Source organism: Apteryx mantelli, chromosome 3 (genome assembly GCF_036417845.1).
Source record: "Apteryx mantelli isolate bAptMan1 chromosome 3, bAptMan1.hap1, whole genome shotgun sequence".
Classification (NCBI taxonomy): Eukaryota; Metazoa; Chordata; class Aves; order Apterygiformes; family Apterygidae; genus Apteryx; species Apteryx mantelli.
In genome coordinates this window covers 117048806-117072151 of record NC_089980.1, presented here as the reverse complement: position 1 = coordinate 117072151, position 23346 = coordinate 117048806, and the positions used below count along the sequence as shown (strand labels likewise).

At 45.2% G+C, this 23346-nt stretch overlaps 1 protein-coding gene across 8 annotated transcripts in view; it reads left to right on the top strand.

Annotated features, from left to right (window-relative positions):
* Positions 1–5046: 5046 nt before the first annotated feature.
* FBXO25 (F-box protein 25) overlaps positions 5047–23346 on the top strand; it is a 44717-nt gene continuing 26417 nt past the window's right edge. For all 8 annotated transcript variants that reach the window (XM_067294240.1, XM_067294241.1, XM_067294239.1 and 5 more), the window contains exons 1-3: positions 5047–5125; positions 16903–17046; positions 22412–22521. In XM_067294240.1, the coding sequence (XP_067150341.1) occupies positions 16910–17046; positions 22412–22521 (247 nt within the window). In that variant the 5' untranslated portion in view covers positions 5047–5125; positions 16903–16909. The remainder of the gene's footprint in view (positions 5126–16902; positions 17047–22411; positions 22522–23346) is intronic.

Here is a 23346-nt window from a genome sequence, read left to right as displayed (position 1 = left end):
CCCTACAGTCAGATTCAACTACATCATATAGTCCTTTTCATATAGTGATAAAGTTTCTCTTTAAAATTTCTTAGATTACTTTGTTCCAATTTTTCATATGGGAAAAGTTGTTCCAGAACCTCTCCAACAGTTTGATAGTTTCCAATTTCTAGATTAAATTTACACCTATTTTAATTATTCCAATGTTGTCTTCAGTTTAGATCAGTTTCCTCCTTGAGCTGTATGCTCCTACTTTTGCAGCAGCACTTTCTCTGATGAACACATTTGATGCCACTGATCCAAAACTATTAATTGCTTCCATGGATGTATATAAACATGGTGAAAACAGCTGGTAACTTACCAATACAGTAAGACAGTCTACTTTTAAGACTTCTGTTTTTTTTCTGATTAAAGGTTTCAAGCAGAACATTAGAAAATCTTTCACCATCCTTCATTAGCATAAAATCAATGGACTTCATTTTTATGTCATTTCCTGTGGATTTCTACAGCTTGAACTCTCATAAAATTCCACCACCCCATACAGCAACTTCTTAAACTATTTCATTTCCTTTTAAAAACAGTTATTTCCCTCTTACATCAGCACAGTTCCTATCATTTGAAAAATGAAATTTCTTCTCCAAAACTCTTTTTTGACCTGACTTTTCCCCTACTGTGAATGAGTTAGCTGCAGTATCCAACCTGTCATTGATCAAACAGTAATTTCTGTTGATGTCGCATTGCTTTCATTTAAGGATTTGTTTCAAGTTATGAAACATGCTGTTTTTCAGATTGTTTCTCTGGGGTTTAACTAAAATCATGTTTCTCATTGCAACACTAAAACTTCCTTTATTTCTCCATTACTGTTATGTCCCAGTAGACTGTTACCATTTTTTTCGTAGAATATTCACCACTTCTCAAAATTCTTTGTCCTACATTATATAACATTTCTTCCCACTAAAATAAAACTGTTTTTACATTCAATAATAGATTATTATATAATAAAACACCTTTTGCATTAAAATTCTACATCCAACATTGCTTTGTGAATCTCTGCTAAAAATAATTACATCTTTGAATACAATTGTTAATAATCCACCAAAAAAGTGTGTATCTATGCATACTTTTTTTTTTTTTTTAATATACAAAGCTCATATAAGATGCTTCTTTTCATGAGGATTTCCCATTCCCCAAGGTCTTTGGAGAGCAATTTGTCTCATCTCTTTTTGTCAGGGTGCAGGGAGGGCCGGCAGCTCTCTGTGAGCTGGGGCACTAGGAGCTGCAGGGGATCCCTGGGCTGGCAGGGCAGGGGTTTCACCGGTCAGGGCCTGTCCCACTGCGCCCACGAGGGAGCAGGGCAGACCAGGAGACGGTAGCTGGGTTCAACCACAAGTCCAGATCATCAAGCAAGTTTGTGGTGACAAGGACGGTCTGATGTCAGGCCAGGAAGTCAATCTGCGATTCAGGGTCGGGACCTGGATCAGCAGGTTATGCAGCCAGGCCAGGCTGCTCCCCACAGCTCTGTGTGGGAGCCTCTCCTCACCGTCCCCAAAGGGAAGGGGGCTACCCTCCTGCAGCTGCACCAGCCCTGAGCTGGCCCTGAGCCCCAGCAGCCCGACCTTCAGCGGGGGGGATGCTCTCAGCGCCCTTACACATTTATCATTACCTTAGTACAAACGAAGTATTATTACTTTAATTATTAAGTATTATCTTATTGAAATTCTGGCAGAGTAACAGGCATAATGAAGGAAGAGCAGCAACATTTCCTCTTGTTTTGACAGTGCTGATGATAAATATTCAGAAAAACTGATGCCAACAACAAAAGAAAGCTCTCAAGAACTGTGTAATACACTGGAAAACATACATTAAATAATATTCAGGACAATGATGCTTCTGTCCAAGCTTTGGTTTTTCTTTTTTTTTTTTCTTTTTTCTTTTTTTTTTTTTTTAGCAGTTGAAAGCTTCCCTGAAAAGTGTAACTTTGAGCAACTGACTCCTTGGAAAAAATATAATTACTGGGATTATTTGTTCTTTTCCACATTTGGTTTTCCTTTAAAATACTATGACTTCTGTCTTCATTATCATCATGAGCTCCCTTCTGTTGTTTAATGATTTTATTGCTGCTGCATCACGTTCTTGTTTCTTTTTGTTAACATTAAATGTTGCTAAGTAACTCAATCAGGCTGTGGTATTATTAAGCATAACTGTTGTATTCTTTAAAATATGAATAGAGTTGACTCAGCAAACTGAAAATGACTCTCCCAAAGGCAAGGGGGCCATTAGTATCTATCACAATCCTCATCTTCAGAAGATTCTCAGAAAGATTGAAAGTGAATGCTATAAATGTGATGATGCACATTTCCATACTAGGCATTTCAGGAAATACAAATATTGATAAAAAATATTTGCACCTTCTCCATGAAGCTGCTCCTAAGTCACCATGAATAACAGTTATTTTGCTTTTAATTATGTGCCTGGGCTCTTAAAAACAAAATAGCTTAAAAGCAAAACAGCTTGGCTTTTGCATCAGTACAAGCTCATTTAGAGAATTCACCTTTTGCTGTGGCTTGTTAGGGAGAAATCATAATTTAAGTAATTTAATAGGAAAGAAATGGGAGAGATGGAATTTGCCATTTTATTTAGCTCTCCTAATTTCCTGTTAATGTGGCAATGGCTTAGCCTGCCTCATCTGTATTGCTCATACAGACCTGCTATCAATAAGCACAGTAATCACCAAGTTTAAAAACAGGAGGCAGTCTGGGTTCAATACAATCTTCATTTTACATCCCTCTGAAATAATCAAAAGCAGTAACAGCCACACTACAGATCAGTTTGTTCAATTTCCTGCACAAAAGACTGAAACTGCTTTAGTACTAAATAAAAGAAAATAGGGAAGGTCTACAAAAGGACATTAGAAAAGAAAAATCCACATAGGATTTTAAGAAGAATGTCTGAACCAGAATAGTCTCAAAAATTATGAAATTACTCAAAAACTGTTTGAATTTTTTAATGCTCATTAGAATTGTCTCAAAAGTTCCCATGTCCCACTATATTATATTTATGTTTCAAATCCAAAAAAAACCCAACATATTTTCTTTTGTATATTTTTAACCTAGACAAGTGGCTTTGTGCTTAAAAAAAAAAAAAAAAAAAAAAAGGCCACATTGTTACAGTTCCCTCTAATGTGTAATTAATATAAATAGACTGAAGCCAGCAAGGAAAATAGTATAACAGCTGGATCTGAGCAGGGGTGAATATTCAGAAAGTAGAGGAGTTGTCATGGAAAACCCAATTACTTGTGTACCTCAGCTATTAATGACTGTATTAAATTTGCAGGGCAAATCAAAATATGTGACTGCCCAAGCTGGGAACACACACTTGTTCTTGCCCTTCTAGTACCTAGACCATAAAAGAGAAAAAAGGTAGAAGAAACACATCTCCGTAGCCTGCATATTTTATCCCTTCTAAGGCATGAGGTTCCCAGGGTTCCTATCCACCAAGGGGGCTTGATAACTAAAGGAGCAAGTAGTAGTTCTGGGGGTACCACCTCTATTTATGCATGACAGCTATGGCTTGCAATACTTCCGCTATTTGCTGCATGTCAGCATCTTCCTAAGGTCCTCCGGCCCTCAGAGGTTCTGCACAGACCCTGTTCACAGCACATCTTTATCTGAGTTTTTCTTTTCTCCATGTTGAAGTTCCTCAAGTCAGATAGGAAGGTGCCAGGCTTGCCCTTTACCAAGTTTACTTCTAACATTTTCCTGTCCATATAATGTGTATAGTGACTCCCTCCCCTTAAGATACTCCCACCACAGTGGCACTCATCTAATAGCTCTGGGAGGAGAGTAGGAGGCAAACGTCTCAGGACTTTTCCCTTGGCAGCTTATCTTTTTTCTTCATTGTTTAAGAATCTATGCTAGCGTATGTAAGTGCTTGCGCTTCTACACTGAAAATGTGCTGTCTTTCAGCATTTGCTGCCTAGTTCTCAGCTAAATACAAGCATACTATATCATGCTTTGTGACCTGAGTCACTTTTGGATCAGATGTCTAGCTCATGAGGGAACTTCTACTAGTCAAATCCCACCTGCCCTAGAAGATCAGCCCCACCAGGGCTGCAAGGTAACTGTGTACTGGTCTTATATCCAGGGGAGAGAAAAAGGAGAAGGAAGTTAGAGATGAAAGGGTTTTTGGCACAACACGCAGCAAATTTCTAGAGCTAGATCCAAAAGAACAAAGGAAGGGTCTTTTACAAACTGAGCAAGGAGATTTACAAGTCACTGGCAGACTAGTGTGGAAACTAAGTGATGCTGATTCTTAAACTTGCTGGCTTGTCTTCTTTTCTTTTCAGGACCAGGAGCACTGGAAACCTCAGGCAACTAGAGAAGAGGTGCACCCTGACTCCTCTCCACCACATCTCCTCTCCACCACCCATGAGGGATACCTGCAGCACAGAATCACCCGTTGTGTCTTCCTCCAAATGCTTATTTTCATAAAACTTGTGGGAACCTGAGTATCTTTGAGACAACCACTTCCCCTTCAATCGGACCGAAATCAGTGAATAAGTTTAAAAACTGAAGTCAAGAACTGGCAGTCAGCACAATCTCTTTTTTCTCTTAGGATCCTAGCTAGGCTAAAATACTCCCTTGCCAGACACAGCACGGACCTGTCACACAATGTACACATTTCCGCACTTACTTGTAAAACATCCAGTCACCACCGTGCTTTTGGGGGAGGCATGGGCGGGCACCCCGCAGCGCCCACACTACCGGGCGCGCTGCCCCGTCTCGGCCGGCGTCCGTCGCTCAGCGCCAGCCGCACCTTCGGCCCCACGCGGCCGCCCCGCCCCCAAGGTCTCAGCCCCGCCCCCAAGTCATAGGCCACGCCCCTCCCACAGCGCCCCCCTCCCTCCGACCAAAACATTTACACGTGCGTCTAGCTACCCCCCCTCACGTGACGCGGCTGGCCCACGCCTGACGGTGACGCCACCAGTCTCCTCCACCAATGGAGAAGCGCGCTGCCGGGTAGCAACAAGCGCCGCGACCGGCGGCCAATCAGCGGGGCCGGGGGCGTGGGGAGGGCAGCCCGATGTTACTTCCGTCAATAGCCCCGCGGCCCGGGCCTAGCGCGCGCGGGGGTGCGGGGCCGTCAGGTACGGGGGGGGCGTGCGTGCGTGCGTGCCGGGGGGGGGGTTCAGAGGCGGTGTGGGGCGGGGGTGAGTGGCGTGGGGGGGGGGTGAGTGGCGTGGGGGGGTCAGAGGCGGTGTGGGGCGGGGGTCAGAGGTGGTGTGGGGCGGGGGTGAGTGGCGTGGGGGGGTCAGAGGCGGTGTGGGGCGGGGGTCAGAGGCGGTGTGGGGCGGGGGTGAGTGGCGTGGGGGGGTCAGAGGTGGTGTGGGGCGGGGGTGAGTGGCGTGGGGGGGGGTCAGAGGCGGTGTGGGGTGGGGGTGAGTGGCGTGGGGGGGGTCAGAGGTGGTGTGGGGTGGGGGTGAGTGGCGTGGGGGGGTCAGAGGCGGTGTGGGGCGGGGGAGAGCGGCGTGGGGGGGGTCAGAGGCGGTGTGGGGCGGGGGTGAGTGGCGTGGGGGGGGTCAGAGGCGGTGTGGGGCGAAGGTGAGTGCCGTGGGGGGGGGGGGGGTCAGAGGTGGTGTGGGGCGGGGGTGAGTGGCGTGGGGGGGTCAGAGGCGGTGTGGGGCGGGGGTCAGAGGCGGTGTGGGGCGGGGGTGAGTGGCGTGGGGGGGGTCAGAGGCGGTGTGGGGCGGGGGTGAGTGGCGTGGGGGGGTCAGAGGCGGTGTGGGGCGGGGGTCAGAGGCGGTGTGGGGCGGGGGTGAGTGGCGTGGGGGGGGTCAGAGGCGGTGTGGGGCGAGGGTGAGTGGCGTGGGGGGGGTCAGAGGTGGTGTGGGGCGGGGGTGAGTGCCGTGGGGGGGGTCAGAGGTGGTGTGGGGCGGGGGTGAGTGGCGTGGGGGGGGTCAGAGGCGGTGTGGGGCGGGGCTGAGTGGCGTGGGGGGGGTCAGAGGCGGTGTGGGGCGGGGGTGAGCGGCGTGGGGGGGGTCAGAGGCGGTGTGGGGCGGGGGTGAGTGCCGTGGGGGGGGTCAGAGGCGGTGTGGGGCGGGGGTGAGTGGCGTGGGGGGGGTCAGAGGCGGTGTGGGGCGAAGGTGAGTGCCGTGGGGGGGGGGGGGTCAGAGGTGGTGTGGGGCGAGGGTAAGTGCCGGGTGGGGGTCAGGGGCGATGTGGGGTGTGTGTGAGGAGTTGGGGGGTTCAGGGTGATGTGGGGCGGATGTGGAGCCAGAGCCACTTGGCAGAGCAAAGGTTGGGACAGCAGCAGGTTGCAGGGAAGAAGCAGAGAGTGCAAAGTTCAATTTGGGTCAATGAGCAGGTTAACGCACCTTATTTGGAAGTGGAGGTTGGATGGGCTGGTTGCACTTAGACTGCAGTACGGGGAAGTAGCAGCTGGAATAGGGATGGACAAGAGGAGGTAATGGGTCCAGGAACCGAAGTGGTGAGGGATCAGGGGGGTCAGAGGTGGTGTGTGTTGGGTGTGAGGGGCCAGCAATCAGAGGTGATGTGGGGTGTGTGTGTAAGGGGCTGGGAGTCAGAGGCGGTGTGGGGTGTGTGTGGAGCTAGAGCCCCTTGGCGGAGCAAGGGTTGGGACAGCAGCAGGTTGCAGGGAAGAAGCAGAGAGTGCAAAGTTCAATTTGGGTCAATGAGCAGGTTAACGCACCTTATTTGGAAGTGGAGGTTGGATGGGCTGGTTGCACTTAGACTGCAGTACGGGGAAGTAGCAGCTGGAATAGGGATGGACAAGAGGAGGTAATGGGTCCAGGAACCGAAGTGGTGAGGGATCAGGGGGGTCAGAGGTGGTGTGTGTTGGGTGTGAGGGGCCAGCAATCAGAGGTGATGTGGGGTGTGTGTGTAAGGGGCTGGGAGTCAGAGGCGGTGTGGGGTGTGTGTGGAGCTAGAGCCCCTTGGCGGAGCAAGGGTTGGGACAGCAGCAGGTTGCAGGGAAGAAGCAGAGAGTGCAAAGTTCAATTTGGGTCAATGAGCAGGTTAACGCACCTTATTTGGAAGTGGAGGTTGGATGGGCTGGTTGCACTTAGACTGCAGTACGGGGAAGTAGCAGCTGGAATAGGGATGGACAAGAGGAGGTAATGGGTCCAGGAACCGAAGTGGTGAGGGATCAGGGGGGTCAGAGGTGGTGTGTGTTGGGTGTGAGGGGCCAGCAATCAGAGGTGATGTGGGGTGTGTGTGTAAGGGGCTGGGAGTCAGAGGCGGTGTGGGGTGTGTGTGGAGCTAGAGCCCCTTGGCGGAGCAAGGGTTGGGACAGCAGCAGGTTGCAGGGAAGAAGCAGAGAGTGCAAAGTTCAATTTGGGTCAATGAGCAGGTTAACGCACCTTATTTGGAAGTGGAGGTTGGATGGGCTGGTTGCACTTAGACTGCAGTACGGGGAAGTAGCAGCTGGAATAGGGATGGACAAGAGGAGGTAATGGGTCCAGGAACCGAAGTGGTGAGGGATCAGGGGGGTCAGAGGTGGTGTGTGTTGGGTGTGAGGGGCCAGCAATCAGAGGTGATGTGGGGTGTGTGTGTGTAAGGGGCTGGGAGTCAGAGGCGGTGTGGGGTGTGTGTGGAGCTAGAGCCCCTTGGCGGAGCAAGGGTTGGGACAGCAGCAGGTTGCAGGGAAGAAGCAGAGAGTGCAAAGTTCAATTTGGGTCAATGAGCAGGTTAACGCACCTTATTTGGAAGTGGAGGTTGGATGGGCTGGTTGCACTTAGACTGCAGTACGGGGAAGTAGCAGCTGGAATAGGGATGGACAAGAGGAGGTAATGGGTCCAGGAACCGAAGTGGTGAGGGATCAGGGGGGTCAGAGGTGGTGTGTGTTGGGTGTGAGGGGCCAGCAATCAGAGGTGATGTGGGGTGTGTGTGTAAGGGGCTGGGAGTCAGAGGCGGTGTGGGGTGTGTGTGGAGCTAGAGCCCCTTGGCGGAGCAAGGGTTGGGACAGCAGCAGGTTGCAGGGAAGAAGCAGAGAGTGCAAAGTTCAATTTGGGTCAATGAGCAGGTTAACGCACCTTATTTGGAAGTGGAGGTTGGATGGGCTGGTTGCACTTAGACTGCAGTACGGGGAAGTAGCAGCTGGAATAGGGATGGACAAGAGGAGGTAATGGGTCCAGGAACCGAAGTGGTGAGGGATCAGGGGGGTCAGAGGTGGTGTGTGTTGGGTGTGAGGGGCCAGCAATCAGAGGTGATGTGGGGTGTGTGTGTAAGGGGCTGGGAGTCAGAGGCGGTGTGGGGTGTGTGTGGAGCTAGAGCCCCTTGGCGGAGCAAGGGTTGGGACAGCAGCAGGTTGCAGGGAAGAAGCAGAGAGTGCAAAGTTCAATTTGGGTCAATGAGCAGGTTAACGCACCTTATTTGGAAGTGGAGGTTGGATGGGCTGGTTGCACTTAGACTGCAGTACGGGGAAGTAGCAGCTGGAATAGGGATGGACAAGAGGAGGTAATGGGTCCAGGAACCGAAGTGGTGAGGGATCAGGGGGGTCAGAGGTGGTGTGTGTTGGGTGTGAGGGGCCAGCAATCAGAGGTGATGTGGGGTGTGTGTGTAAGGGGCTGGGAGTCAGAGGCGGTGTGGGGTGTGTGTGGAGCTAGAGCCCCTTGGCGGAGCAAGGGTTGGGACAGCAGCAGGTTGCAGGGAAGAAGCAGAGAGTGCAAAGTTCAATTTGGGTCAATGAGCAGGTTAACGCACCTTATTTGGAAGTGGAGGTTGGATGGGCTGGTTGCACTTAGACTGCAGTACGGGGAAGTAGCAGCTGGAATAGGGATGGACAAGAGGAGGTAATGGGTCCAGGAACCGAAGTGGTGAGGGATCAGGGGGGTCAGAGGTGGTGTGTGTTGGGTGTGAGGGGCCAGCAATCAGAGGTGATGTGGGGTGTGTGTGTAAGGGGCTGGGAGTCAGAGGCGGTGTGGGGTGTGTGTGGAGCTAGAGCCCCTTGGCGGAGCAAGGGTTGGGACAGCAGCAGGTTGCAGGGAAGAAGCAGAGAGTGCAAAGTTCAATTTGGGTCAATGAGCAGGTTAACGCACCTTATTTGGAAGTGGAGGTTGGATGGGCTGGTTGCACTTAGACTGCAGTACGGGGAAGTAGCAGCTGGAATAGGGATGGACAAGAGGAGGTAATGGGTCCAGGAACCGAAGTGGTGAGGGATCAGGGGGGTCAGAGGTGGTGTGTGTTGGGTGTGAGGGGCCAGCAATCAGAGGTGATGTGGGGTGTGTGTGTAAGGGGCTGGGAGTCAGAGGCGGTGTGGGGTGTGTGTGGAGCTAGAGCCCCTTGGCGGAGCAAGGGTTGGGACAGCAGCAGGTTGCAGGGAAGAAGCAGAGAGTGCAAAGTTCAATTTGGGTCAATGAGCAGGTTAACGCACCTTATTTGGAAGTGGAGGTTGGATGGGCTGGTTGCACTTAGACTGCAGTACGGGGAAGTAGCAGCTGGAATAGGGATGGACAAGAGGAGGTAATGGGTCCAGGAACCGAAGTGGTGAGGGATCAGGGGGGTCAGAGGTGGTGTGTGTTGGGTGTGAGGGGCCAGCAATCAGAGGTGATGTGGGGTGTGTGTGTGTAAGGGGCTGGGAGTCAGAGGCGGTGTGGGGTGTGTGTGGAGCTAGAGCCCCTTGGCGGAGCAAGGGTTGGGACAGCAGCAGGTTGCAGGGAAGAAGCAGAGAGTGCAAAGTTCAATTTGGGTCAATGAGCAGGTTAACGCACCTTATTTGGAAGTGGAGGTTGGATGGGCTGGTTGCACTTAGACTGCAGTACGGGGAAGTAGCAGCTGGAATAGGGATGGACAAGAGGAGGTAATGGGTCCAGGAACCGAAGTGGTGAGGGATCAGGGGGGTCAGAGGTGGTGTGTGTTGGGTGTGAGGGGCCAGCAATCAGAGGTGATGTGGGGTGTGTGTGTAAGGGGCTGGGAGTCAGAGGCGGTGTGGGGTGTGTGTGGAGCTAGAGCCCCTTGGCGGAGCAAGGGTTGGGACAGCAGCAGGTTGCAGGGAAGAAGCAGAGAGTGCAAAGTTCAATTTGGGTCAATGAGCAGGTTAACGCACCTTATTTGGAAGTGGAGGTTGGATGGGCTGGTTGCACTTAGACTGCAGTATGGGGAAGTAACAGCTGGAATAGGGGTGGACAAGAGGAGCTGTTGGAGCCAGGGGTGAGAGGTGGTGTGTGTGAGGGGCTGGGGGTGAGAAGTGGGGTGGTAAGGGCTGGCGGTCAGAGATGGTGTGGGGTGGATATAAGGGCTGACAGTCAGAGGTGGTATGGGGTGGGCATCAGAGGCAGTGTGGGGCGTGTGTGAGGGGTGGGGGAAGTCAGAGGCTGTGAGGGGCAGGTATGAGGGCTGGAGTGACTGAGGTGGTGTGGGATGGGTGTGAGGGCCAAGGGAGCTGAGGTGGTATGAGGTGGATTTGAGGGACCGGGTGGTATGGGGTGCATGTGAGGGCTAGGGGCACTGAGGTGGTGTGAGGCAGGGTGTGAGGCTGGGGGGAGGTGGATTGGGAGTGGATGGTAGAGACTTGTGGGGCTTGGGCTTTTGGACTGGGTGTAGGGCAGAATGGGCACCCAGGGCTGCAGTAGTTTGAGACTACTATGGGCAGATGGTGCTAAGGGGGGTGGGGTTGGAGAGCTTGGCTGGAAGAGTAGGGTTTGGGAGTATCAACCATATGCACAAGGATGGGGGAATTTGGAGAAGCAAGGATTGGGACAGCAGCAGGTTGAAGGGAAGACGCATAGGGGACAAAGTTCAATTGGGATGAATGAGCAGGTTAACCCACCTTGTTGGGAAGTGAAAATTGGATGGGCTGGAACTGCTTAGACTGCTGTATAGGGACATAACAGCTGGAATGGGGGTGGGCGAGAAGCTGAGGAGCAGATACTTGTGATCTTGCAGAAGTTTGAGGTTTGATTTGAAATGGTCATTTGATATGAAGAAATGTATGGGGCAGGATGAAGTGTTGAATCAGACTCTAATTTCTGACTCCCAGTCGTTGACTGGGTTAGCTCTAGGAAGATGGAGTCATCTCCCTGTAGTGTGAGTGTAAAGGAGCAATTTCTATTGAAAGCAGAGCTGCTGAAAGGATTTTGTTAGCAGAGTAAGGGAAGAGATGAGGATGCTGTTGGAATGTTAGGGGGAATGGGAAGGACCTTGCTTATCCCCAGCATGTTTGCAGCAGTCTTGGAACTGATCAACAAGGGTGGTTTGGATCTGGATTATACATTCCTAAGTGTCTGACAGATCTTCCCCAGCAAAGGGGCAGAGTAATAGGATGTCTTGCTGCAAATTTGAATGTTGTAATAGTGGTGTTTACTTTTGTGGTGAGCTACCCACCTCACTGAAAGCAGAACTGTCTTAGAAGTGCAAGGGTGAGTAGAGCAGTTACTGTCATTTCAAACTGTAGTGAGTTTGATGTACACAGCCCTCCTCTTCTGTGCTTCTTGCCAGTGATTCTTGTTTCCTCAGTGGGTTTTTTTGCACTCTTCTGAGGAAAAAGGTGTGTGATGAAAAGTGAAGAGCCCTGTTCTTCTGAAATACGGACAAGTCATTTTGAGTGGTAGAGTAGTAAAGAACCCTGGCCCCAAAATCTTTTTCCCCCTTTTCCCAAAAATCTAAGTCTAGGGAGCCAAACTTTTGTTGTGGTAAAAGTCTGAACGTGGCAAACAGTTACTTACTGAATGTACGCCTACATAAAATGTGCAGAAGCTCTTGGAAGCCGACTCTGATCTGGAAGCCAATGCTGAAAGTGTTGTGTTAGTGGAGTGCTGTGCTAGGAAGCAAAGAGTGAGTAGAGGCAGAGCAAAAACACAAATGTCCAAGCAGACATGCTCCACGATCACTTGCTTTGAGAGATATGTTTAGGGAAGTTGTTTAGGATACGCTGCAATTTCTTAAAATTTGGTCGCTTTTGCACTCCTAACGAGTTAACAATGATCAAATCTACAATCCTACAAATAGGCTTTGCTAAAGGAAGTGAGAAGCAATGGGATTTTTTTCTAATTGTGTATGAGCTGTTACTAAATGAATACTTCTACAATTCTAACTCCATGAGCTGCACTTTTTGAGCATGGGTAAAAGTCCTTCTGTGGATTTTTTACTCATGGCAAGCACTCTTAGCTTGCACAATAATGAAACTATGTCTTGGGCTAAGAATCTGTTTCTTGGGTGGTGGTGGGGGAATAGGTCAACGTGTACCAACCTGACAGAATTATAGACTCTCAGTAATCATCTTCCACAAATGCTTAAGTAACTTTAAATTTATTTTAAAGTAGTATGTGATTTTTTTTTTCTAATAGCTTTTCTTTTTTTATCTTAAAAAGATGATATGCTGAGCACATCATACACTTGGATTGAATCATTGATGTCTTTTTAGGTGTTTTTTGTTTTTAGTATGTATTTCTAGGATTTCTGGAACAAGCATCAGTAGTCTTCGTGTTGACACTTGCTGAGATCGTTATTATTCCTAAAATGCTTAATGCAATCTTTTGAAAGATATGATACAAAAACTTTATTCTGTGTTGAAAACTTGCCATGAAAGATGATTGGTTTTCAGGTCATCTTAAAGATCCAGAGGGTAATTGGGTTTATGGCACATAAGTATTGAAGCATATCATTTTAACACTGATACAGCTCTATAGGAGGAACCTCTATATAGCACTTAAACTGATTGCCATATATTCTGAAACCAGTGTGTTTTCCCAAGGTTCAAGAATTTATAAAGCATACAAAGCACTTTATTTTGTAGCAGTATTATGATTAGCTTTTGGACTTCTGATACTTCCATCCACTTGAGCAAAATATTCCATGTTTTTTTATGTTGCTTTCAGAAAGGTTTTATTTATATTTATCCTCATTTTTTTTGTAACTTATCACAGAATCACAGAATGGTTGAAGCTGGAAGGGACCTCTGGAGATCATCTAGTCCAACCCCCCTACTCAAGCAGGGTCACCTAGAGCACGTTGCACAGGATAGCATCCAGGCGTGTTTTGAATATCTCCAGAGAAGGAGACTCCACAACCTCTCTGGGCAACCTGTGCCAGTGCTCTGTCACCCTCGCAGTGAAAAAGTTTCTCCTCATGTTCAGATGGAACTTCCTGTGTTTCAGTTTGTGCCCATTGCCTCGCGTCCTGTCACTGGGCACCACTGAAAAGAGTCTGGCTCCATCCTCTTGACACCCTCCCTTAAGATACTTGTACATGTTGATAAGATCTCCTCTCAGCCTTCTCTTCTCCAGGCTAAACAGGCCCAGCTCTCTCAGCCTTTCCTCATAAGAGAGATGCTCCAGTCCCCTAATCATCTTTGTAGCCCTTCGCTGGACTTGCTCCAGTAGTGCCACATCCCTCTTGTACTGGGGAGCCCAGAACTGGACACAGTACTCCAGATGTGGCCTCCCCAGGGCTGAGTAGAGGGGGAGAATCACCTCCCTCCACCTGCTGGCAACACTCTTCCTGATGCACCCCAGGAGACCATTGGCCTTCTTGGCCACAAGGGCACATTGCTGCCTCATGCTTAACTTGGTGTCCACCAGCACTCCCAGGTCCTTCTCTGCAGAGCTGCTTTCCAGCAGGTCAACCCCCAACCTGTACTGGTGCATGGGGTTATTCCTCCCTAGGTGCAGGACCCTGCACTTCCCTTTGTTGAACTTGGTGAGGTTCCTCTCCGCCCACCTCTCCAGCCTGGCCAGGTCTCTCTGAATGGCAGCACAGCCCTCTGGTGTATTTTCCACTCCTCCCAGTTTTGTATCATCAGCAAACTTGCTGAGGGTGCCCTCTGTCCCTTCAGCCAGGTCATTGATGAATAAGCTGAACAATACTGAACCCAGTCCTGACCCCTGGGGGACACCGCTAGCTACAGGCCTCCAACAGGCCTCCAACTAGACTCTGCACCGCTGATCACAACTCTCTGAGCTCTGCCATTCAGCCAGTTCTCAATCCACCTCACTGGCCACTCATCTAGCCCACACTTCCTGAGCTTGTCTATGAGGATGTCATGGGAGACAGTGTCGAAAGCCTTGCTGAAGTCAAGGTAGACAACATCCACTGCTCTCCCCTCATCTACCCAGCCAGGCATTCCATCAGAGAAGGCTATCAGATTGGTTAGGCATGATTTCCCCTTGGTGAAGCCATGCTGACTACTCCTGATCACCTTCTTGTCCTCCACATGCTTGGAGATGGCTTCCAGGATGAGCTGCTCCATCACCTTTCCAGGGATGGAGGTGAGGCTGACTGGCCTGGAGTTCCCTGGGTCCTCCTTCTTGCCCTTTTGGAAGACTGGGGTGACATTGGCTTTCTTCCAGTCTTCAGGCACCTCTCCTGTTCTCCAGGACCTTTCAAAGATGATGGAGAGTGGCCTAGCAATAACACCCGCCAGCTCCCTCAGCACTCGTGGGTGCATCCCATTGGGGCCCATGGATTTGTGGGTGTCAGGTTTGCTTAAATGATCTCTAACCCGATCCTCCTCAACCAAGGGAAAGTCTTCCTTTCTCCAGACTCTCTCTCTTGCCTCCAGGGTCTGGGGTTCCTGAGGGCTGGCCTGAGCAGCAAAGACTGAAGCAAAGAAGGCATTCAGTAACTCTGCCTCCTCTGCATCCTTTGTCACCAGGGCACCCACCCCATTCAGCAAAGGCCCCACATTTTCCTTAGTCTTCCTCTTGCTACTGATGTATTTGAAGAAGCCCTTCTTGTTGTCCTTGACATCCCTTGCCAGATTTAATTCCAAATGGGCCTTAGCCTTCCTCTTTGCATCCCTGCATACTCTGACAAAGTTTCTATAATCCTCCCAAGTGGCCTGTCCCCCCTTCCACTTTCTGTATACTTCCTTCTTCTGGTTGCGTTTTGCCAGGAGCTCCTTGCTCATCCATGCAGGTCTCCTACCTCCTTTGCTTGACTTCCTACTCATAGGGATGCACCACTCTTGAGCCTGGAGGAAGTGATGTTTGAATATTAACCAGCTCTCTTGAACGCCCCTTCCTTCTAGGGCCGTAGCCCATGGGATTCCTCCAAGTAGGTCCCTGAAGAGGCCAAAGTGTGCTCTCCTGAAGTCTAGGGTTGCGATCCTACCTGGTGCCCTGCCTCTTCCTCCTATCCTATTAACTGTTAACAATACACCTGTGTTACCTTGCTGCAAGTATGTCATCTCAGTGTTTTTACTTGCTTTTCCCAACCATTCTTACTCATTTTAAGTATTCTTGAAGTGTTTTTAATCTTTTTTCAAGTTTTCCTATTCAACCTCTAGTGGTCTCTGTGGTTCTGAATTCTTTCAAGTTTCCTATTTTTGGGTAATGAGGTGCACCTAGATTACTGCTTTATTTCTGGTCATTAGTTCTGATACAGAAATGAGTTGTGAGCTCTGTATATGTAGATATGGTTCAAAATTCTTCTTTTATGTTGTTCTAAGACTATGTATTTTTGACTTGATGTCTGCTGTTTTCCTAGTTTCTTTCAGTGACTTAGAAATATTTGAGATAAAGTCTGCTCATCTTGGAGGGATTAAGATACTTTAACCTATGTTATTCTGAAATGCATGCATGAGCACCAACTATTTAACCAGGTGCATCATAACAATGAGAGGCCTTAGTTTCAGCCTAAATGAGAGACATTTTAAACAATTTGGAGCAAAGCATGTTATGGTTCATATTTGTTAGGAAGCAATAAAAAACTGGAAACCCAGATAAGGTGTGAATAGAGACTGTGGTTGGAGAAAAAGAAAAATGTGCTGAATGCTAGAAATGATTGCTGTTGGATGCATAGGAGGGCAGTTATGAATAGCAAGGGGACTTCTGTCAGTGCTGAGGCTAAACAATGCACTTCCAGATTTTTTTAAATAAAGAAACCTGGTTCACACAATATGTCTGTCTTCAGGCTTTACGCTTCTGTTCCTTCTCCTGTTCTAACTAAAGTATCAGGCAGATTCTGGTCAGGAGTGCAAATGGATGAATCAATTCATACAGTCATGTTTGACTGATCTGACCTAATACATTTAAAGTGGAAAGAAAGATTAGGAAATGCGTAGTTACCAGAAACAAAACTATTGATCTTCTATTTTAGCATATATTTCAAATATGGTAGCACTAGTTCTTTCTCTGTTTATAGCTTGCACATGAATTTTCTACTTAAGGAGCAACATGTGTATATAACAAATGGGAAAAAGAGGGTGAGAGGTAGCAAGATAAGATTCTTTAAAGTGTAGAAAAACTTCTTTCTTGAAATTCTCAGAGTTCATATGTGTCAGAAGTGAATCTCCATTTCAAAAAGGGGTAACAGAACCCTGAATGATACATCAGTGATGACTTGCATGTCTTTATAGGTATCTGTAGGTAGACATTTAACAGTTGACTTTATATTGCAGTCTCTATTTGTCCTGGATATCTATTTAATAGCTCAGCTTGGGAGGTGATCCTCAACTGAAAAAAATACTAGGGAAAATGAGGCTTCCCTTGCTGGGAATTCATTGTATTACAGTGTAGCACTATCTCAGTATTTAGAACTCTTATAGAATAAATAAAAGGAGCAACATGGACTTGTGCTTGTTAAACTACTTGACAGTTATTTGTTAATCAGATCTCAAAACTGGTAATCTGCTTGTATCCTGTATAATCTGCTCTGACGTGACCAACCTTGCTCTTTCTGGTATCATCACTTTCCTGGATTACTATGATACTTTTGTTTTCTGAAGAACTAGGAAACCTACTGTGATCTGACAAATGCTAAAGGGGCAAGAAGAGTAAAGTTACAGAATCAAAAAAGTACTTAGGAAACCATTGAATTTGTTTCTTAGCAGAATGCTCTACAGAACATTTTCATCAACGTAACCATAATTTTCTTTTAAGTTTGAAGAGAACACTGAAATAATGACAAGATGTTCTGCACATTTGTTAATAATTAAATACTGTGCAAACAATCTTCTTTCTGCTTATAGAGAAACCATGCCATTTTTGGGCCAAGACTGGAGATCCCCTGGATGGAGATGGGTTAAAACAGCAGATGGATGGAAACGATGTGAACCCTTCAGTCCTGCACTTGAGGATGGGAATAGTCAGCTTAGTGATATCAGTCACACTGTGTAAGTTCCAAAAGTTGATTATCTCAGGTGATAGTGGATGGGAAAGCAAAGATTAACTTAATTTACATTCAGACTGGGAATGTTTTAATACATGATCTTGTGGCATATATAAAAAGCATACAAAAACAACCATATGCTTTATTTAACTAGGCAGATAGGATACTCCTCTGGAGACTGTTTACTCTAAACTGTATAGAGAACTTGACTATTTACATTAGGAGAATTGCTTCATGAGTTGTTTATTTTAGGTAAACTAGATCCCATCCTATATTGTATGTCTTAAAAAAAAAAAAAAAAAGAAAGAAAGAAAATAAATCAAGTACTATTTAAAGATGAATGTGATATTTACAAGTTCCAATTGCAAAAGGCCTATTGAAGTTTGTGTTAATTCTCTAACACATCTGACTATGTGTGCCTGTCATGCTGTCATGCTATGAAGGTTCGATAGCAACGACTGAGACAGTAATATAATAATAATAAAAAAGATGTTTATTTCCTCACACAAGTTCTTGGATTAGTAACATCCATTAAAATAATGCGATTACTAATTTATGAAGGATAACACAAAACCATCAGTTACTAATTTAGAAAGGATAACCTGAAACCGTCGATTACTGCATTATTAATTGGAAGGACTGCTTATCCCTACTTGAAAGCTTTCTTGTTCACTCTCCTAGTGAGAGGGCTCTCAACCTCGAGGAGTTACCTTAACCCAGCGTCCCAGGAAAAGGGGAGGTGGGGATACTCACGGTCCAGCGTCCAGCCGGAGAGGATGATCAGGTCACGTTCCCGTCCCTGCTCAAACTCTCCTAGCTCCCAAGTCTCTTTTTATACGGCTGGGGCTCTGGGCAAACACTGCTTTTGCTGACTTTTAGCAAGTTTCGCAATCACAGGACTGTTTGTTTGTCTGCTTGGGAGGACCCTGCTAGCGAGGCAAGACCACAACACCTCCGTATTGCTTCTTCCCTCCCCGGGGGTCCGTGCAGATTCCAGGTGGCAGACTTCACTTCTCCAGTCTTGTTAATGCTGCCATTCCGCAGCCTTGCGCATATCAGTCCTTGCGCATATCGGTTGGTAGACGACTTTAGTCCTGTTAAGTCCTCTGTTCAAGAGCTTTGTGCCCATCAGCTCTTGTGCTCTCAGTTCTTCTGCATATCAATTGACAAACTTCAGTCCTGTTAACTCTTCACTCGCCCGTCAGTGCCCCTGTAGAACAGGTGAGAAATACATTAGTTTGAGACTGAAGTAAAATAATACTTGTGGCAGATATCCATAGATTGGTGTGATATAAATGATTTTGTCCAAACAAATTCCTGCTTGGTTTCTTCACCAAGAAGTAATTCTCAGGGATAGCATTCTTGGTTATAAATTCCAGCTTAATAGGTTTGTAGTGAGAAAAGGGGGCATTCAGTGTTCTTCCTGTTAGTCCGGTAGAAGATACAGTAAATGATGTGATTTAGAGGGAATTTTTTGGCTAGCTAGGACCTGCTGAACTCATACACCTGTTTTCTAAATATGTAAAATGAACCTCAAGTGAATAATCAAGCAGTGAGGAATTCTTATGTTTTTGAGCTTGTCTTAAACTACTGTTTTCTTCATGCCCTTTTTATTTTTATGCTCACCTGCTGCTGATATTATTTAGCCTTTATTTGCTGATATTATTTAGGACACTGAATATGATAGACTGTTTGCCTGGAAGACTGTTCAGTATGCCTCCAACTTAAAAGCTGTATTAAATATCTGTGAAAAAAATAATTTCTTCCCTCTTTGTATATATCCTTACAGATACAGTTGACAAATGAAAGAAAATTTGATTTAATTTTGATACCTGTTTGCGTAGTCACTAAATCATTATATTTTGTAGGCTGCTTTAATGAATATTACTTGGCAAATATGACATAAATGATTCTCATTTTTGTAAATATCAGTGTAAATTGTCAAGGATTTTGTTCTTCTGATCCTGGTTGTGTGCTCGTCTCTTCTCCAGAGAACAAGACGAGTTTTTGTATCACTTCAAGCAAAAACATCTTTTTTTTTTTCTCTTTTGGTCTTCAAGTACTGGAGTTGTCTTTCCAGAGATAGATTTAAAACACCTATTTTTGGAAAGATATCGGAGTCTTAAAGTTCAAGATTAAAATAAGAACATTAGACTAATTTGAAGGGACTGGTCATGAAATGCCCTGGAAAAAAAAGTTTTCATGATATCTGAGGTGGCCCATGACTTGAATTTCTTAAGTTGGCCTACTGGTTTTTCAGAATCCCAAACTTGGGTACCACTGTGGTCTTCAGCAGACACCTTCGTCTGTAATGATCCTACAGTTCCCCATCTTCATCCTACACATCTCCTACTAACCTAAGCCAAACCACACCACATCAATCCTACGTTCTGTACCTTTCCCTATTTTTACTTTGCTTCTGTCTATTCAGTTGAAAATACATAGTGTCTAAATTAAACTGCAATCGAAGTTGGTACTTCTTGGTATAGTGTCACTACTTTGGAGCAATTTCACTACGGTTTGAGAACTTTGGGTCTATGAGTTGCTTACTTTTTGCTGTTAAACTTTTTGCTGTTAATGCTTATTTACACAATATCATAGATTAATTTAGGTTGGAAAGCGCTCTGGAGGTCAACTGGTCCAGACTCCCACTCAAAGCAGGGCCAACTGAAATCAGGTTGCGAAAGGCCTTGTCCAGATGAGTTTTGTACGACTCCAAGGATGGAGATCCCACAGCCTCTCTTGGCTCCTGTTCAGATTTTTATTACTCTCGTTGTAATTCCCTTCCCTCCCCCCCCCCCCAAAAAAAAAAAAAATCTAATAGGATTTTCCTTTATTGCAGCTTGTGTCCATTGCCACTTGACTTACTACTGTATACCACCAGGAACAGTCTAGATACACTTTCTTTATACCCTCCCATTAAAGACAGTAATAAGATCCCCCCCCCCCCCTTCCTCCAGCTTTTTCTTAAGACTGAGCAGACTCAGTTCTCTCATCCTCATGTATCGTGTGCTCCTACACCTAATCGTCTTGGTATCTCCTTGCTGGTCTTGTTGCAGTATGTCAATATCTTTTTCATATTGGGGAGCCAAAAACTGGACACTGTAGTCCAGATGAGGTGTCTCAAGTGCCAACTAGAGGATGATGATCGCTTCTTTCAGCCTGCTGGCTACACTTGTGTTAATACAACTCAGGATGTGGCTGACTTTCTTCAACACAAGGGCCCACTGCTGACCATGTTCAGTTTGCTGTCCACCAGGATCCGTGGCTCCTTTTCTGCAAAGCCGCTTCCTATCCCATCTGTGCCCAGCCTGTACTGGTGCATGGGTTATTGCATCCCAGGTGCAAGACTTCTTATTGAAATAGAGCAGCATATTGTGTTTTGCTGACTAGTTGTACTGTATCATCCTAGACCATTTGGAAACAAATATCTATGTTTTTTGAACAGACAGCTCAGCTTAGGATATCTGTTCATGTGATGTAATGCTGAATAAAAATGAGGCTGGGTAAAATGTAGAACAGCTTCCTTCGTTGTGGAAAAAGCATGTAGTAAGCAATATGTAAATACTTTCATGTGTGGTTGGTGGTTTGATTGTTCTGTGATTGTGCTGTTGTATAAAGGGATGACAGTGAGTACCAGTCTGGTTGTTCTAACAGGTTTTTTATTTTCACCACTTAAGATGCTTTGTTCACCAAAATATTCTTTAGAAGGTATACTAAAGATAACATATGGGTACTGTGGTTCAGAGAGCAGTGAGGGCAGTTTTTCTTTATTGCATAGAAAGAAATTCAAGCTACATAGCTGACTGAAAAACTCAGTTTACTATTGCTTCTATTTTGATCCATGAGAAAATATGGACAGAATTGCTTGGCAAGTCTTGTCCAACAACAAAGCTTTTACCTTCAGCTGACCTCTGAACTCAGAAGTCTAGCTACATATTTCAGGATTTAAACTGGATAATTCAGATGAAACAAAATATTTTGACTGAGTTTTCTCAATTTGTGTATCTTTAACCTGAGCTAGCTTTTTACTGATTACCGCAATTTTTAAAATGCTTTTTGTATGGTGTGTAGTTATCCTTTTGAAAAGATTGTTCAAGACTGGAAGTTTTAACTATATAAACTGGTAGCAATAGACTTTACTATTTAATGTATGCTGTCTAATGCCTAGATGCAAGTTATTTTTGAATGCACCCTTGTCCTTCAGTTTGAAAACATTCAGCTGCTGCTGGAGTAATTTAAGTTTAACCTGACAGTGATAAAAAGATTCACCTGGCAAATTTCAGATTTTTTTTAAAAAAAAGTGAATGGTAGTGAGTGGTAAAAGGCTTATATACAATTTTCTTGTCAAAGAATGATGACAGGGAAATAAAATAGTCTTATAGTTAAGCTTCAGTTCCATGTAACCTTAGTTATTCTGCTTATCTGCACAGGACTGCTGCCTTCATACAAAGAAGGATCTCCCTTATCTGTGTACTAGAAAAATGAACACCCGTTCTTATCTGTATTGCTATTCCTTATAATTATCTGTACAAATGGAAAGCAAAACCTTAATTAATGGAACTGTAGACTTTTATGTAGCGCAAGTAGGTTTTTTTAATATATGAGTTTTAGAAAGGTCAGTTTATCCAGCAAAACTTTTTTTATGTTGCTATTCCATATAACCATCTATGTTAGGTTAGATAGCTATCTATCAGAAGTGACATAGGTATAGTTGATCCTGCCTGTGAGAGAAGGGAGATGGAGTGCATGATGCTTAATGTCCTACCAGTCACTGGTAAAACAGTATGGTAACTCCTGAATTATGTACAGGATTGTGATTAGGGTATTTAAAATATTCATGCATTTATCCCCAAAAAGTTTCTTTGTTTGCCCATAAGTTGACAGTAGTAAAAAGAGAGATGTCTTTATCTTTGCTAGCTTTCTAAGCTTTCTATCTAGAAATGCGCAATAATTCTATACTGGTTTTCACCCGTATGTGCTGCAGAGTTTCACAAGGCTTGGTCCATTTCAAACAGTGGTTTTTATATGCAAGAGCTTTGCAGACAGCTAGTTGTCCAGCTAGTATTGTCTTCTCAGTTGTCCTTCCTAAATGTCACTAATGACTTAATTTAAAGTATTTTTCTAATAGCCACTTTGTTTAATTATGAGTTTAATTACTTTGACAAAAAAAATTCAACACCACTGGGAAGAAAAGAGCAAGACAACTTCTCCCTTGAGATAGGTACTGCTATAGACCTTCAGGTAGAGGAACATCTTTTAAAATATGATTTTTCCAACTGGCAGACTTTTTTAATGCAGGGAGTTATAAGCTGTATGCAGTTTAAGTATTTAATCCCTGCCATTTTAATTAAATGTTTTTATTTCAGCATCTTAGCTGATGATGATGATGATGAAGAAATATACCGTACTGAAGACTGTGAATTTGCAACTAAGAAAAGGAAAAAAGATCACTGTAGGAATAACACAAATTCACAATGTAAGTCTGGTTTGTTTTCACTTGTTTTAGAAGACTTTCTTAGGTTCAGCAAAATTAAATATTTATATAATAGCTATTCATATATGGAGTAGTCCTCTGATTTATGTCTACTTCTCATGTGAAACTTTGTTGCCAGTACAGAAGTGATGCATCTTAACTGAACTATGGCATTGATCATCTATTTAGTGATTTTCAAAGATCCAAAGATAACTCATTCAAGAGTTGTGATACTTGAATAACAAATGTATTCTGATACTAACCTACTTTTTGTTTTGTTTTGTGGATTTGTCATAGACGAAATTCTTGTGGATGCTTATGGAAGCTTCTGCTTTAGCAGTTTTATTTTTGCTTAACTCAAATTCTAATTATTGAAGCAGCTCTAGAATCAGTTCAGAAGTAAATATCTGTCATAATGCCTACGGTTTTTGGTAAAATAAATTTATTTATATTTAATTTCTTCAAGAACATTTCCTTCATTTTTTAAATTGAATTAGCAAAGCTATTTGTGTTAATTTTTATTGTTGAAAGAATAAATGTACTTTAGGCTGTAAATATATCCATGACAGCAAGTAAACTTCTTGAAGTAGAGAATTCAGCAAAGTAGATGAAAAAAGACTTCCCAAGCTTCTTTTGGGGTTTCTAATACTTTTGATTTCCCGTATTTGTATCTTCTAAAACTGTAAGAGATGATCCTGGGGAAAGCTGCAAGCTTCAAGCTTGACTGGGCTTGAAAAATGTTTCAAAAATTGAGTGGTTGTATCTAAGAGCGCAGTTTCATTTGTTGATGTATCCAGACATATAAAAGTGAAACATCTATGTAATTGC